This window comes from Gallus gallus, chromosome 4, assembly GCF_016699485.2.
Source record: "Gallus gallus isolate bGalGal1 chromosome 4, bGalGal1.mat.broiler.GRCg7b, whole genome shotgun sequence".
In the NCBI taxonomy this organism is placed as follows: Eukaryota; Metazoa; Chordata; class Aves; order Galliformes; family Phasianidae; genus Gallus; species Gallus gallus.
The window spans coordinates 1,742,457-1,757,322 of NC_052535.1; the positions used below are offsets into that span (position 1 = coordinate 1,742,457).

A 14,866-nucleotide genomic window follows, 5' to 3' on the forward strand; every position below is an offset into this window, starting at 1 on the left:
AGCCTCAGGGGCGATGTCACAGCCACCCCGAGGGGCACAGAGTGTGACTTTGGGTCCCAGTGGAGCCTCGGGTGCCTATGGGGTAACAGGTGCTCAGTGTGGCACCAATGGGACACCCAGTGGGGCTGATGTCAGAGGCACAGAGTGGGACCCTGGTGCCGGTGGGGCAGCGGGTACCCGTGGGGCATTGGGTGCCAATAGAGCAGTGAGCGCCGACGGGGCAGGGGGTGCCAGTAGGGCGGTAGGTGCTCAGTGGGGCATTGGGCGCCCGTGGGGCAGTGAGTGCCAGCGGGTGCCCACGTGGTAATTGGGTGCCAATGGAGCGCTGAGCGCAGTGAGAGCGGCAGGGCAGTGCGGCAGGGCTGGGCCGGGCAGCGTGTGCCGCACGGGGCGGTGGGCGCCCGGCGGGGGGCGGGGGGTGCTGATACCCCCGGGGCTGAGCCGGCGGCGGCAGCCATTGGGACAGCGGGCGCGGCGCCAGCGGTCCCCTCGGAGGGGGCTCCGCTGCTCCGGGCGCTGCCGTGGGGCGGTGCCGGGCTGCCCGCGGCGGGTGCCGGCGGGGCGGGCTCCCCGGGGTGGGGCGGCGGTGCGGGGCGGGGAGCGGGGCCGGGCGCTCGGGGCCGCCGTTCGCCGGAGCGGGAGCGGAACCGGAGCGGAGCCGGGAGGAGCGGGGCCGGGCGGCTGCGCGCGGCGCTCGGCCCCGGGATGTCCTCGTCGCCCGGCGAGCAGTGCCGCTCGCCCGTGGGGTTGGATTGCTGCAGCTGCTGCCTGGACCTGGTGGGGGCCGGGGGGGGAGAGAACAACAACCCGGGCAGCCCCACCGCCAGCGGCTTCCGGCAGCTGCGGGAGCAGCTGGAGGGCGAGAACCTGAACGCCGCCAAGCTGAGCTCCATCATGCGCCAGGACTCGCTGGAGCCCGTCGTGCGGGACCCCTGCTACCTCCTCAACCAGGGCATCTGCAACAGGAACATCGACCAGACGCTGCTCTCCATCCTGCTGCTCTTCCACAGGTGGGTGCCCGCCGCTGCGGGGCCGCGCTCCGCTGCCGGCTGCGTGCCGCGCTCCCCGGACCCCGCGCTCAGCCCCGCCGCGCCCGCAGGGACGGGGACGCAGCCGGCTGTCGCGCGGGGCGGTGCCACCTGCAGCCCCCGACGGGTCGGCGGGACGTGGGGAGCCCCTCTCCGGAGCCGTTCCCCGTCCCCCGCGCGGCCCCCGTCGGGCTCTCCCTTCTGCGTCCCCAAAATAGCGCTGCGTGGGGGCGCGTGGCCCCGCACGTGGCACCTGCGTGACCTCTCCCCACGGCTCCCGCAGCCCTTGCATAACGCGGGGCCGACGCTCAGGTGGGAGAGGAGGAGCCGGGCCGCCTGCCACAGCACCCTCTGCACGCCCCACGGGGGGAAACGGGGGAGAGACGCCGAGAGTTCCCCGCGTGCGTGGTGTGATGTGGGCAGGGAGGGAGGGGACACGGGGGAGGGAGGTGACAGCGTCCCCCCATGCGTGCCGGAGACCGAAGCTGTGCCCCCGTGAAAGCGGTGCCTGTGGTTACGGTGTGTCCGCTTTGGGGTCGGCGCCCACGCTGCCCCAATTTGCCCCCGCTCTCCCCGCCGTGTCCCTCCCCAGAGTGACCACATCTGCACCCACTGTTGTTTTGCTCCCACCTGAACTTTCTCCTCCTGAGGAATGTGCCAGGTGAGGCAGGAGGCGATAGTGGATGGGGTGAGGGCTGTGGTGCCGGGGAACACCCCGATAACGCACCCCATGGGGGTATGGCAATGCTGGCACCGCGCTCGGTGGCCATGGTGGCCCACGGACACCTGCAGGAGGAGGCAGTGTGGATGATGGGTCATTGTGCAGCGGGGACAGACCCATGTTGGGGGGCTCACAAAGTCCAGCCTCAGCACCCCCAGCCTGGTTTGGGAGGTTTCCCCCCGGCTGTGTGCTCTCTGCAGGGATGCAGGAGGGATGCTCCGTGTTCTTGCCCATAGGAACTCCTAACGCTACAACCAATCCCAATCCCAACCCCTAACCCTAAAGCCAATCCTAAACTGACCCCTAGCAATGCTAACCCCTCACCTCAGCACTAAACCCCACCCTGAGACCGACTCCAGCCCCAGCCCTAAGACCAACACCCAAACTAACCCTAACCATTCCTCCCTAACCCTAACCTCGACCCCAAAGCTAATCCCAACCCCACTCAGGGGGCAGGAGGTGGCATCTATGGCATGGCACCACTCATCCCAGTCCCTGCCATGCAGAACCCCAAAGGGTGGCCCCACAGAATGTGTTCCTGCAGCGCGTGGGCTGCAATGACAAGAGGGCTTTGAGCAGGGGACAGTGGGTGGGCGTGGGGCTGTGAGCCAGGGCTGAGCTGCGTGGGAGCCCCCCAAAAAAGGGGTCACCAGGCTGTGAGCATCACGGCCCCACTGGTTGTGGGGCAGGGGGGCAGGAGGGCTGCGCTCGCCCCATGGCCGTGCCCCGCCGATGAGCAGCAAGCTATATTTATCTGTGTTGCTGGCGTGGGGACAGGAGTTTGTCACCCTCCGTCTGGGGTTGTATTTAGACCTGTGGGGGGGAGCCAGGGGCCCCCCAGCGCCGGGTTTGGGGTGTGATGCAGGATTGTGAAAGAGGTCCCATGGAATTGTGGAGGCACTTGGGGTGGAGAAGACCCCAGAGGTCATCAACTCTCAACACCAACCTGACAGCTCCTGTGGGGCTGGCAGCCCAACCTCAGACCTATGGGGCAGCAGCAGTATGGGGCAGGGCGAGGGGGAGGATGAGGGAAAGGGAGAGGGATGGGGCTGGGGTTGAGTTTAGGGTTAGGAATGGGTGTAAGGCTTCAGGTGAGGGTTGGGATTAAGGTTAGGTTTATGGTGAGGGTTGGAGTTAGGTTTACAGTTATGTTTGGGATTGGGATGAGGGTTGGGGTTAGGGCTGAGGTTAGGGCTGGGGTTAGGATGAGAGATGGGGTTAAGGTTAGGTCTAGGGCTGGGGCTAGGGTTAGCTGGGGGATTGGTCTTAGGGTTGGAGTTAGGGCTGGTTTAGGGCTAAGGTTAGGAGTTGGTATGAGGGTTGGGGTTAGTTTTGGGGTTGGGATCGGGTTGAGAATTAGGGTTCGGATGGAGGTGTCACACAGGGTTTCAGGCACACTCCGAGGCCGTCCCCAGGCGGTGGCGCAGCGGTGCCCGGACCCATGGGGCACAGCAGCAGGGTGACAGCTGCACGCCCCGCACGGCCCCGTGCCCTCAGCGTTGTTATTGTTCTGAAATGTCAGCAGGGGAGGGCTGCAGCGCCGCGTCCCGTTCCAAATGCCCGGCGTGCCTCCCAAAGGCCAGGAGGGGTATTAATAACCGGCCCCAAAGCACCCGTCCCAGCCTGACCTCGGGGCTCAGCCCCTGACCTCAGTGCTGTGCTGTCCGTGCTTCATCCATCCGTCTGTCCGCTTTTGGGTCCCGTTAGGGATGCCAAGCCTGGATCGGGAAGGATGCTGTGTTTCCTGGGTTGTGGGGCGTCGCTGCATGGGGTGCCCGTGCGCTGCTTCCCAGCCCGTATCCTCTCCTCATCCTAACGAGCTGCCCTCCAATTAGCGAGCTGGCCACTCCCGCACGCTTCCCATCCACGTGCTCTCCATCCTTGCATCCCCAAACGCAAAGGGATGCTCGCAGGGCGCAGTGGGGCGGGGTGTGGGACGGGGTCCCGGTGACAAAGTTGGAGAGAAAAAGGAAAATCGCGGCTCTCAGCGGGGCTGTGCGCTTGCACGCCAGCAAGCCGGGAACTGGGAGTACGGCCAAGTCCCTTTATCAGAGGAAGCAGGCCGCCCTACAGCTGGAGCGGAGAGCCTGCCAGCCCCCCCTGCACCCAGCACGGCCTCCCCAAGGGGGAGTGTTACCCCTGGGTGTGGCGCTGGGGTGTTGGGGTTCCCCTCGGTGCGAAGAGCTGTGTCCCCATTGCTGTGGGGCGCCCAGGTCTGGAGTTTGGAGGAGCCGCCAGCAGAGCGTGCACGCCCACAGGAGTTGTGCTGTGTGCCACGTGGTGGGCGGAGAGGTGCGTAAGCCCCCCAGTCGTGGGGACGGGGACACTGTGTGGGGCCGGGGGTTCGGGGCTGGGGGTTCCTCTCTGCGTGCGTGCAAGCTTTACTGTTCGCCTGGAGCTGGAGGTCTGCTTGGCACCATTCCTGCAGCACTCGGTGGCCTCTCCAAGGCCGGCAGCAAGCGTTTCCCACGGCTCTGACCCTCTGCGGGGCCTTCCTCCCATTGAGCCGAGGCCTTGGGAGAGAGCAGGAGGGCCAGAGGGGGCACGGAGCAGCCGAAGGGCTCCGGGGCTGCCGCGAGTGGCACTCACCGTGCAACGTGCCTGCAAGATGCATCCGTGGGCACACGTGTGCTTGCAGGGCGTGCACACACAAGCGTGTGCGTGCAGGTGTGTGCATGCAAAGTGCCAAGGTGCGTGGGAACGCACACGTGTGCATGCCACGGGGGTGTGTGTGGGGTGTGCATGGGTTGCAAGCTGCACCCCGGCATGTGTGCGCGCCCCACAACACCACGAGCGGGTGCAGGGCTTTGCATGGAGCTCCCCTGAGATTCCCCATGCGCTGCAGCTTGGGAGGCACAGAGCTGTGTGTGCACACATCCCTTGGTGCTCTGGCACCGGGTGCCACAAGGTCACCCGGCTGGGTGGGCTCCTGCTGCATGGGGACCCCGGCACGGTGCTGCTGAGAGCATCCTGCCCGCCTGGTGGCATCTCGGGGCTGTCACCCTGCACACACAGAGTGCCTTTCACCCGCCCGCTGCCCCGGGTGACACTCCAGGCTCTGAAAGGGACAATTGAGCGTGGCTGAGGTCACCCCCCGGCGTCCCTATCCCGTGCTCATGTCCCCTCCCTGCGGCCCCGGGATGCGGCCAGTGCCCTGGCTGTGCCCTTGGAGAGCTGTGGGGTGCAGAGGGGACACAGAGGGGCATGGCTGCGCCCCCGCCATACTCTCCGAGCCTCTTCAGGAGGAGGGACTGGTGAGTGGGGCTCTGGGGGTCCAGGGGCTCTGCGAGGGTCAGGATGGGGCTGGCACAGGGCAACGTGCCACCTCTCCATGGGGACAAAGGGATTCCATGTGAGCCCCCTCCGTGGGTGGGTGGGCATTCTGCTCGCCCATTCCACCCCCAGAAGACCCGGGAGGGGTTCGGTTGCACCCCTCCCCGCTCAGGGGGCACAGCCATGGCACCAACCCCAAATATCAGTGGGTTGTTTTTTTTTTTTTGGAGGGGTATTCCACAGAGCACCCAGCAACGGGGCAAAGTCCCACTGGGTCCAGAGGGCAGCGATAAGCTCCGGGTGGAGATAGGGAGCAAGGGAGGGGGGCAACGCCAGCCCAGCCTGGGGGGGGGGAATCATTGCCACCCCACAGCTTTAGGTTGGCAATAACACCCCCCCTCCCCCCCCGGCTTTAGGGTGCCCTGCGTGCAGCACACACCCGGTGCTGCTCAACGTTTACAACCTCTGTGCCCCCCAGGACCCCATGCAGAGCCGGGGGGGGGGGGTCTCGCAGCCCTGCAGCCCCGAGCCCGGCCACGGGAGGGGGCTGCACCCCCACCCCCCCCAGCAGCACCGCGGGGTTACGCAAGGGCGGGGGGAGGAGGCGGGGCGGCGGCCGGTTGTTTTGCGCCCGGGGGTTGTTTTGCTCTCGGGGTTGTTGATCGCTCCCGTTTCTGTTGTGCTTTTTTTTTTTCCCCTCTCGTTGTTTTGTTCCGAGCTGCTCTCGGTTCGCCGCCCGAGGACGCGTTGTTTTGCGCTCCGGGTTTCGTTTCGCTCTCCGTTTCGCTTTGCTCCCCGCTTTTCACTTTGCGCACCTTTTGTTTGTTTCGTTTCGTGCGCCCTTTTCCCCCCCGCGCACCCCTTCTTATTTTGTACGTCTCTTTTTGCACACTCTTCCAATTGGTTCCCCTTTCTCTCTGCGCTCCCCTTGGGTTTGCACACCCTTTTCTCTCCGCACGCCCTTCCCACACCCCCCACTGCTCGCACACCCCTTCTTCCTACCCCACACCCCACAGCCACCCCAAACTCGGGGCGCACCCCCTCACCCCACCCCAAACCCCCCAGCACCCCACGTTCGGGGGCGCAGCGCGGAGCTGGGGAGGAGCGCTGGGCGCACGGAGGACCCCGCGCAATTAACGGGCAATTAGCGGGCAGCGCTCATCATTACCGGGAGCGGCGCTGCGGCGCTGGGGGCGGCCCCCCCCGTGTCCCCGCCCGCTGCCCATATAAACCAGGGCGGTGAGCCGGGCCCCGCAGTGCCCTCCGGAGCCGCAGCTGTCCGTGCCGATCCGCGCAGCCATGAGCACCGGCGTGTACCACTCCCCCATGGAGGTGGCTGTCTATCAGCTGCACAACTTCTCTATCTCCTTCTTCTCCTCCTTGCTCGGGGGGGACGTGGTCTCCGTGAAGCTGGACAACAGGTAGGGGCAGCCCCTGGGCCCCCATCCCGGTATTTATTGCCCCTCTGAAATGGGGCAGCGCTGAGCAATGACCCCGTGAAGTGGGGAGCGCAGTGCGTTGCCCCCTATGGGAATGGCACTTTCCGTGTTCTATCCCATTAAGAGATGAGCTCCGTGCATTGCTCCCCATGCAGGGGGGCTCTCTGCTTGCTGCTGCATTGAAGGGGGGGTCGGGAGACACGCCCCACTGCACGGATCTCAGGGGCTTGCTGCTAACATGCACCTTCTCTGCTTTATTCCAGTGCCTCCGGAGCCAGCGTGGTGGCCATTGACAACAAGATCGAGCAGGCGATGGTGAGCCGCAGCCTTCTGTCATCTTTAGGGGTGTGTGGGGGGGTCCCCGCTCCCGGGAGGTGCCATGCCCAGCATAGGGGTCCCCCTGCTCCCCAGCCTGTTGCTGGGCAGAGCGGCTCCTTTGTCTGCCTGCAGCTGGCAGTGCTCATTGGCTCCGTCTGCGCCGCAGTGCGCAGAGAAACAGGGGGGGACGAAGGGGGAAGAGGAGGGGGTGGACCTTTCGGGGGTCTTGGGGATTGAGTGAGGCCCTGTGGGTGATAGGGAATTGCAGGCTGCCTCTGCACCCCGAGGAGGGAGGTGATGGATCAGTAGGGGTGATGGATGGGGGGGTGCCTTGGGGGTGGGGGGGCAGCAGGGTGCAGGGAGGGATGAGGCAGCTCCGCGGAGACATCCCCTGAGCATCCCACCAACGGTCCCCATCCTTCCCCCCTCCACAGGACCTGGTAAAGAACCACCTGATGTACGCGGTGCGGGAGGAGGTGGAGGTGCTGAAGGAGCAGATTAAGGAACTGTTGGAGAAGAACTCCCAGCTGGAGCGTGAGAACAGCCTCCTGAAGACCCTGGCCAGCCCCGAGCAGCTGGAGAAGTTCCAGTCACGGCTCCCATCCGAGGTGCTGCACCCCCAGGAGCAGAGCCCGGGGGCGGCCCCCCCGGCCCAGCACTCGGGGGGCTCTGCGGTGTAAAGTGGCTCTGTCCTTGGGGTGGGCAGAGCCACGGAACTCTTTCTACTTCATCTCCTGCAACGATACCAAAATAAGCCAAGTTTTCCTGCCTTGGCGCAGAGGACTGCCGGAGCCCGGCGCTGGGATGCTCGTCCCTCCGGGAGGTGCTGGCGGCTGAACCCCACCTGTCTGCCTTCCCTGCATTGTGTGGGGCAGAGCTCGCCGAGACCCCATCGTGCTGTCCATGGGGATGCGGCTGGAAGGAGCGCGCCGAGCCCCGGCTTTTTGGGGCGGGGGGGGCAACCCAAAGCCGGACTTGAGCAGCTGTCGTGGTTGCACGCACGTCGGCGTGGGGATTACAAGGAAAGAAAGAGAGAACAACCAAAAAACAACCAACCGAACCTTGCTGGACTGTAGTTGAGGTGTTTCTGTAGCTGTGTCTATGCGGTGCCTGGGGTGCTGCGGGCCGGCTGTGCCCTTCTGGGCGGGATTCGAGAGGAGACTGGAATGGCACCAGGGTGGAACTGGGGGAACTGGGTGGCCAGAGGCCCCAAAACAGCCCTGAAATGGGGGGCGGCAGCGATGGGTGCGGCGCTCCCCCCCCCGAGCAACGGGACGTCCCTGCAGACGTCGGACGGTTGGAGCGGTGATGTGGTTGTGTACATTTTTAGGTAGAAATGGCAATAAAGTCTACTTTTTTATAGAAGCACCCGCCCTCGTGCTGTGTGTCTGGGGGTGGGGAGGGGGCCGCTGGGGGGGATGGGGTGGTGTGGGTCGAGATTGGAGGTGGGATGGGGCTGCTGTTCCCCAGGTGCTGCCAGGCCTTTGGGTTTCATGGTGCTGCTCCTTGCTGAGCCCCACTCCTTCTGTTTGGGTCGGACCCCCAGATGGGCGCATGTGGGATTTTGGAGGTGAGAGCGGCATTCTGCATCCTATGGGGATTGGGGGGGAGGTGAGTGGACCCTGCAGGCCTCAGTGCCCCCATGTGTGCAGGGATGTGCTGGGGGTCATGCAGGGGGCTGCGCTCTTCCTCCAGTGCTGATATCATGGCACCTTGCAGCCCTGAGCACAAGATTGGAGCATCCTGAAATACATAGAGCTGTGATGGATGTGAACATCCCTGGGGCTGCGGATGCCCTGCGGCTGGCAGGGATGGGGTTTGGGATGGATGCAGCATAGTGGGATGGGTGCAGCACCCTCCCCTGGGGGTGTGCCGTGAGGTTTGTGCCGTGCTGACCGCATCCTGCCACCTCTCACCATGGCTTCAGGCCTCACTGCGGTGAGGGCGGTGCAAAGGCAATCCGACGTGAGTCACAGCGGGGCTGGGGACGGTTGGTGCCAAGGAAACGCCAGTAAACACCAAAACACAGACCCACGGTGCACGGAACGCTGATGAGGTGTCCGTCCTCTCCCTGCCTCCCACCCCATTCCAGGGCTGGGACCCCACTGCGGGCAGTGCCGCAGCCCTGCAGGTGCACACGCGTGTGCAAGCCTTCCCCCTGCTGTGTGCATATCAAGGCAGGGCGGTCCCTCTATACAGGAGTGAATTTGGGATGTGTGGATGGGATGCAGGGATGGGGCACAGTGCTCAGCGTCACCACACCCCACCCTCTGTCTCCCACCCTTCTGCAGGGGGTGGGTGGGTGGGTGAGTGAGCAGTGGCTGAGCCCCCCATCCCGCTCAGCCCACACACCCCAAAACCGCTTTCCCAGTTACGCCTCCCTCTCCCCCCCCTTCCCCCCCCGCCATGGGCAGAGCACTGGCAGCGTGGTGTGACACGGGGACAGCCAATGGCACGGGCAGAGCAGCCACAAACCCCTCCCTGTGGCTGGCAGGGCCCCCCACACCCCCCCGTGCTGCCCGCTCCTCCGAGACCGATGTCCCCTCGCCTTGCAGTGTGGGGTGTGACAAGGGGCTCTGCCTTCCTAGGGACAGCCACGCCTGTCACCCCCCTCCCCATGGGGGGGATGTATGGGATTGCTGCAGCCCGGGCAGCGAAGGGTTAAAGTGTTGCGTCAGGAAGTCTCTAAGAAACGGTCGATTTGTTGAATATGTAAAAATAACAGAAGCGGCTGCTGGGCTGAGTGGGGCTTTCCCAGCGTGGGGGGATGATGGCACAGCCCGTGGCAACTGTGCCCCATCCACCAAACATGGTGCAGGCAGCCCCAGCACCCCCACAATTGGGATGTGGGGTGGGGGAAGGGGATGGGAATGGGATGGGATGGGATGGGATGGGGAGGGAATGATGGAAGGGGAGGGGAGGGAGGGGATGTAGATGGGGATTGGGAGTGGGGGTGAGGATGGAGGTGATGGGACAGAGATGGAATGGAATTGGATGGGATGGGGATGGGGATGGTGGGTGTGGCAGATGGGATGCAACAGGGATGGGAAAGGGGATAGGATAGGATGGGATGGGATGGGATGGGATGGGACAGTGATGGGAATAGGATGAAGATGGGATGGGCTAGAATGGGGATGTGATAGAGATGGGGATGAAATGGTGATGGGGATGGGATAGTGGAGGGATGGTATTGAATGGGATGGGATAGGATGGGATGGGATGGGATGCAGCAGGAATGGGGATGAGACCAGGACAGGATGAATGGGGGTGGGATAGGAATGAAGATGAGGATGGGGCTGGCAGCAGGGAAGGGTCCCTCTCCTCCAGCCTGCCCTATCAGTGCCAGGAGCCTGACCCAACATGGGGACGTGTGGGGTCGCTGATGGAGAAAAGGGACTCTGCAAGCCAGGAACCCATCCACAGCCAAAGCAGAGCCTGATGCGAGCCCCGAGTGCTCACAGTGAGCCTCCAAGGCGGCCCCAGGGACTTCTGGGGGGCTACAAGCCTCCCCAATGGCTGCTCCGTGCAAAATCCTCTTCCCTGGTTTAAACCAACAGGCACAGAGGGGGGAGATTTGGGGCTGGCATTGCAAAGTAGGGAAGGATGCTGAGCGAGGGCACAGTTTACAGCAGAAGGAGGAGAAAAGTGCAGGGAGACGTGATTGCCTGAACGCTGCCCGACTTAATGGGCTCCATTTGGGGAGATAAGGAGCTGTGAGCTGTAAACGTGCCCAGGAAAGCCGACTTCCTCATTCCTGAGCAGAAAGGGAGATGCACAGGAAGGCAAACAGCACCAGAGCAAATTGCTCGATGACAAACAGGGAGCTGAGGGCCAGACGGGTGCCCCAGGGGACCCACAGGGCTCCGGTGTGGGCTCTGTGCAGACGCTTCCACCCCGGGGACCGTGGCGTAATGAATGAGCGATGCGAGTGCCAGGGATTAGCCGGGATTTAGGGGCCTGTGGGACCCGGCCAATTTGGTTTAATTGATCATTAGAAGCAGCGTTAATCCCTGGGAAAATCAGTGTGGGAAAGGCAGGCGCCTGGGAGGACTTGGCTGAGGTGTGCAGGAGCGCAGGAGGCAGCTCCCCTCCTTCACCACACTCCAGCCAGAGCCGCCCCAAAAGGCTCCCGACCCCAAAAGCCCACTGCAGCGCAGCGTGTGTACCGCTGGGCTGGGTTACTCATTCCCCAGGAGGAGACCTTTGGACTGCACAGAGCGTGCAAAGAACCACGGCTGACATCCTGCCCTCCGGCACCGCGGGCAAGCGGGGGGGCTCCATCCCGGGAAGGTCCCGTTGTTAAGAGTTCCTGACATCTTCCCAGCAGCACGGGTACCACTTTGGAGCGCTCCTCACGAGCACCCCCGGAGCATCTCGGAGTGTCCCCGGAGCGCCTCCATCCCCATGCTGACCCCACACCAGCACACAGGACCCGCCGGCGCGCCGGCTTCCTCCCAATTAACCCAATTAATCTCGCAGGGCTCCAGCCACGCAGCGGCTCTGTAGCCACCGCTGCCTGGCTCTCCCTGCCCTCCCGTCCACCTGCGTTGTGTAACACGGGGATGAGAACAAGGCAGAGCCGTGCTGTGCCTGTGAAGCTGCCGCCCGGTGCCGTCCCGCTGTGCCCAGCAGCTGTGGCAGCCGGTGGAGTGGCACATCAAAGCCCCTCCCGGCTCAGCTTCCCCAACCAGCAGCAGGGATTTGGCTGGGAGACCTGCAGGGATGGGGCTCAGCATCCCCCTGCTCTGAGCACCCCTGCTGCGGGTTGGCCATGTGGCATGGGCAGGTGACAGAGCGTGGCACGATGTGGGGACGCCAGGGATGCGGCGTCTGCGCTCTGGTGCACGAAGGATGGATGCAGAGCGCAGACCTGTGCTGATGGCACGATGCTCTGAGCTCTCTGTGCGGTGAGACCCCACGAGCCACAGCTCAGCATCCCCGTGCCAGAGGGCCAGAGATGCTGAGGGCCAATGTGGGGAGCAGAGCGGGCAGAGCTTTGGTGAAGTCCCTATGCTGACAGTTGTCCCCATGCTGATTATCACGGGACAGAAGCCGGGATGTACAAAGAGCCTGAGTGACAAAACATGAAGCCACCAGCTTGGGAAGATGGGGTAATTATTGCGACTGTTGTGATGACAATCACAGTTGTTACCATAACAACAACAGCTACCGCTTGCTGGAACCGCATCAGGGCTGGCATCTCCGCCACCAGCACCGCAGTGACACTCTGTGTCCCTCCAGGTGGGTGCTGCCCTCCAGGAGCTGCCCCCGGCCCTCAGCCCCTCCCCAGCACCCCCTGCGTGCTGTGTCACCGCCCTGCATCGCCGCTTCCCACCCCAACCCACTCCAAAGGGCACCCACAACCGGAACGCTTTCTTTCTTCCCATTTCCACTTTCATTTCTTTCCTTATTGGTGATGGTTTTTAACCAGAGCCAACAGCCCGACTAACCCAGCTCTGCTCCTCAGGCTCAGGATGCCCCATTGCCCCCCAGCGAGCGCAGAAGCAGCCCTGCCCTCAGTGCAGAAGAGCACTTGTTTGTTCCCCTAACACCACTCTGCGCCTCTCCAGGTGTTTGCCACGCAGATGACGTTCTCCACGTGCAATGCGCTGAGTCCCGCGGGGGGAATGTCACAGTCTGCAGCTTTCCATGCCCTTCCAGGAAGGGCTGCGGATGCTCCAGGCCGTGCCGCTCGCCCCGCTACCATGTTTGGGTGTTTTTGTGGCCAGCTGCTGACTCAGAGCCATTTGCAGGCGGTGTTTACACGGCCGTGACGGAGGCAGCGCTGTGGCCGTGCCCATCCTGGCTGCAGGGCTCGTGCCGGTGACATTGAGGGACGGCCGCGTGCAGCTCCAAAGTGGGTCATCCCGGGGCTGCCTGCGGGCAGGATATGCCCGGCAACCTATTTTTCCCATACCCAGTCCCAATGGCATGCAGTCCCTGTGCCCGTGGCCACGTTCCCGTCACGCCGCAGGCATCCCGCGTGCCTCCACCAGCTCGTGCCATCGGGGCTTCTTCAAAACTTCTCGACCAGCACAGTCAGCAGGAAAAGCATCCCGAGCCTGCAGGGAGCCCAGGGCAGTGGGGCCCACCTGGGGCCCTGCGCATGGCGTGGTGTGGGTGAGAAGATCCCCAACGTGGGCTGCTCCTCCCCATCATTCCCTCCCTGAGCAATGGGAAGCAGCTCGCCCTCCATCCTGCCCACACCCGGTGTTCCCCATCCCGCACCCATACGCCTCATAGCCGCTGCCCAAAATAGCTGGAAAAGGCCAAAAATAACCCATTCCCAGCCCTGGGGAAGGCGGAGGAGCGCGTGTAAGCGTGGGGAAGGACTGTCCCCAAACACATCCCTCAAACCCATCCCTTGTGGGCGCACTCAGAGCGGGGCGGCCTCCTCCCGCTGACACACAGCCCCACGCAGCCTACCCACAATGTTTGGGGCTGTTTGCTGCCCGCTGCCCGGCTACCAGCCGCTGACTCACCGCGTGTCCTCCCCGCAGCAGGAAACCCACTGTCAGCTCTGCCACGGGCACCCCACAGCTCATGGCTCTTTTTGGGATCGGGGAGGTGGCGATGTCTCAGCCTCCCCAGTCCCCATAGCAAGCCCACCAACACCAGCCCTCCTCCCTTAGGGGGAAGGAGCCGTGCTGCTCTCCCCCCATTGCCGCTATGGGGCAGCCCCACAGCCCCTCTCCGCCCCCCAGCCTGCAGCATCTGGAAGGGATCAGCGCTGTGGATGAGGGGAGGGCTATAAATAGCGGCCGGTTCCCAAATCTCAGATTAAAAACAACAACAAATCAAGAGCGGGGCACATCGCCGGCTCCTCTGCCCGCCGTATGGATGCGCTTGGAGCCTTCTTATTTTCCCCTTTTCCTCGCTTGTTTTCCATCTCTCCTCCGCTCTGTGATGTTCCACAGCTGTCTCCTTGCCCACTGGGCAGGATCCCAGGGACGCATTTCTTGGAAGGCTGCAGCTCCGTTGGTTTGTCTGAAAATGAGCAGCAGCAGCAAAAGCCCCGGACCTTTTTTCTGCTGGTTCAGCCCAAGGAGGAGCTCATCTCACAGCCGTGGGGCCAGCGGGGACCCCATCTCCCCCCAAAGCGCTGAAACAAGGGGGAGAGGGGTAGGGTCAGGGTTAGGGGTCGGTGCGGATGTGTTGATTCCCAATGGGGCTGTTTTGGTGGAAGGGCTGAGGTTTGGCAGCACAGCCTTTGTTTGGGAAATAACCTCGTAAATCTGCTTACCACGGGCACTGCATCACTCCTCCTCCTCTGCCTTTGAGCTGAGCCCTCCCTGCCCTCAGAAGGTGCTAAAAAAACAACGAGCAGCATCCCTTGAGCAACCCAACGAGGTGACATATGGGGCGGCTCTGCCAGGGGATTCAGGAGCAAAGGATGACACTGACAAAGCCAGAGGATGCCATGAGGCCGAGGGATGGGGAGAGGGCAGATTTAGGTTAAACATAAGGAGAAAATGACCACGGCGAGGTCGGGGTGCTCCCACAGTCACACTTCGGTGACCCTCAGCACCCTTCTGCAGGGCTGCAGGGTGACCCAAACGTCACAGCTCCGTGGCTGCAGCCCTCGGTCCCCCCGGCGCAAGGCTCGGGCCTTCCTTGAAGGCTTTGGCTGCACGGTGACCACTCAGCAATCTCAGTTTTCCTTTTAGAGACAACACAGAAACTGTGATTTCCTGCGTTCCCAAGCAGGGCGGGGGGGGAAAAAAACTTGGAAACTTTTCTAAATATACTCTCAGAGCATCCGCAAAGGAAACGTCACTGGAAAACACTGGGCTCGAATGAACCAACAGCAAGATCCCGTGGTGACTTATGGGGTTGCACGCCGGGGACCACGCGTGGTGCCCCCACGGCACGTCCCAAACCCATCATCCCAAGGAGAAGCCGGGTGAGCCGCAGTGCTGCTGGCACAGCACAGAGTGGGGCCGGGCTGAGCTCAAGGTCGAGGGCTGTAAATTCCTGGTTATTTTTAGCTGTGGGCGAGCAGCTGGCGGAAAACAAGAGGAAGAACAGCTGGGATGCAGAGAGGGAGCAGGGCTGCCTCCCGGTGATGGGTTGGATAAATAAGGGTG

General features: G+C 63.4%; 1 protein-coding gene across 3 annotated transcripts; it reads left to right on the forward strand.

The window, feature by feature from the left end:
* Positions 1 to 637: 637 nt before the first annotated feature.
* On the forward strand, positions 638 to 8,146 carry TSC22D4 (TSC22 domain family member 4). Of its 3 annotated transcripts, none has more exons than XM_040699103.2 (3): positions 638 to 1,010; positions 6,725 to 6,806; positions 7,214 to 8,144. In XM_040699103.2, exons 1-3 carry the CDS (start codon positions 706 to 708, stop codon positions 7,457 to 7,459), a joined length of 633 nt encoding a protein of 210 aa, XP_040555037.1. In that variant the 5' UTR covers positions 638 to 705; the 3' UTR covers positions 7,460 to 8,144. The 3 variants fall into 3 exon arrangements, with proteins under 3 accessions (XP_040555037.1, NP_001376378.1, NP_001070702.1); NM_001389449.2 differs by having other exon boundaries at positions 6,725 to 6,776; NM_001077234.3 differs by lacking the exon at positions 638 to 1,010 and adding an exon at positions 6,276 to 6,443 and having other exon boundaries at positions 6,725 to 6,776; positions 7,214 to 8,146.
* Positions 8,147 to 14,866: the final 6,720 nt, after the last annotated feature.

Bases quoted from the DNA above. Each gene is read 5' to 3' on its own strand.
- TSC22D4 (XM_040699103.2), top strand. From the start codon at position 706: ATGTCCTCGTCGCCCGGCGAGCAGTGCCGCTCGCCCGTGGGGTTGGAT. The intron at 1,011-6,724 runs GTGGGTGCCCGC...GCTTTATTCCAG, and splicing joins ATCCTGCTGCTCTTCCACAG to TGCCTCCGGAGCCAGCGTGG. The intron at 6,807-7,213 runs GTGTGTGGGGGG...CCCCCTCCACAG, and splicing joins GCCTTCTGTCATCTTTAGGG to GACCTGGTAAAGAACCACCT.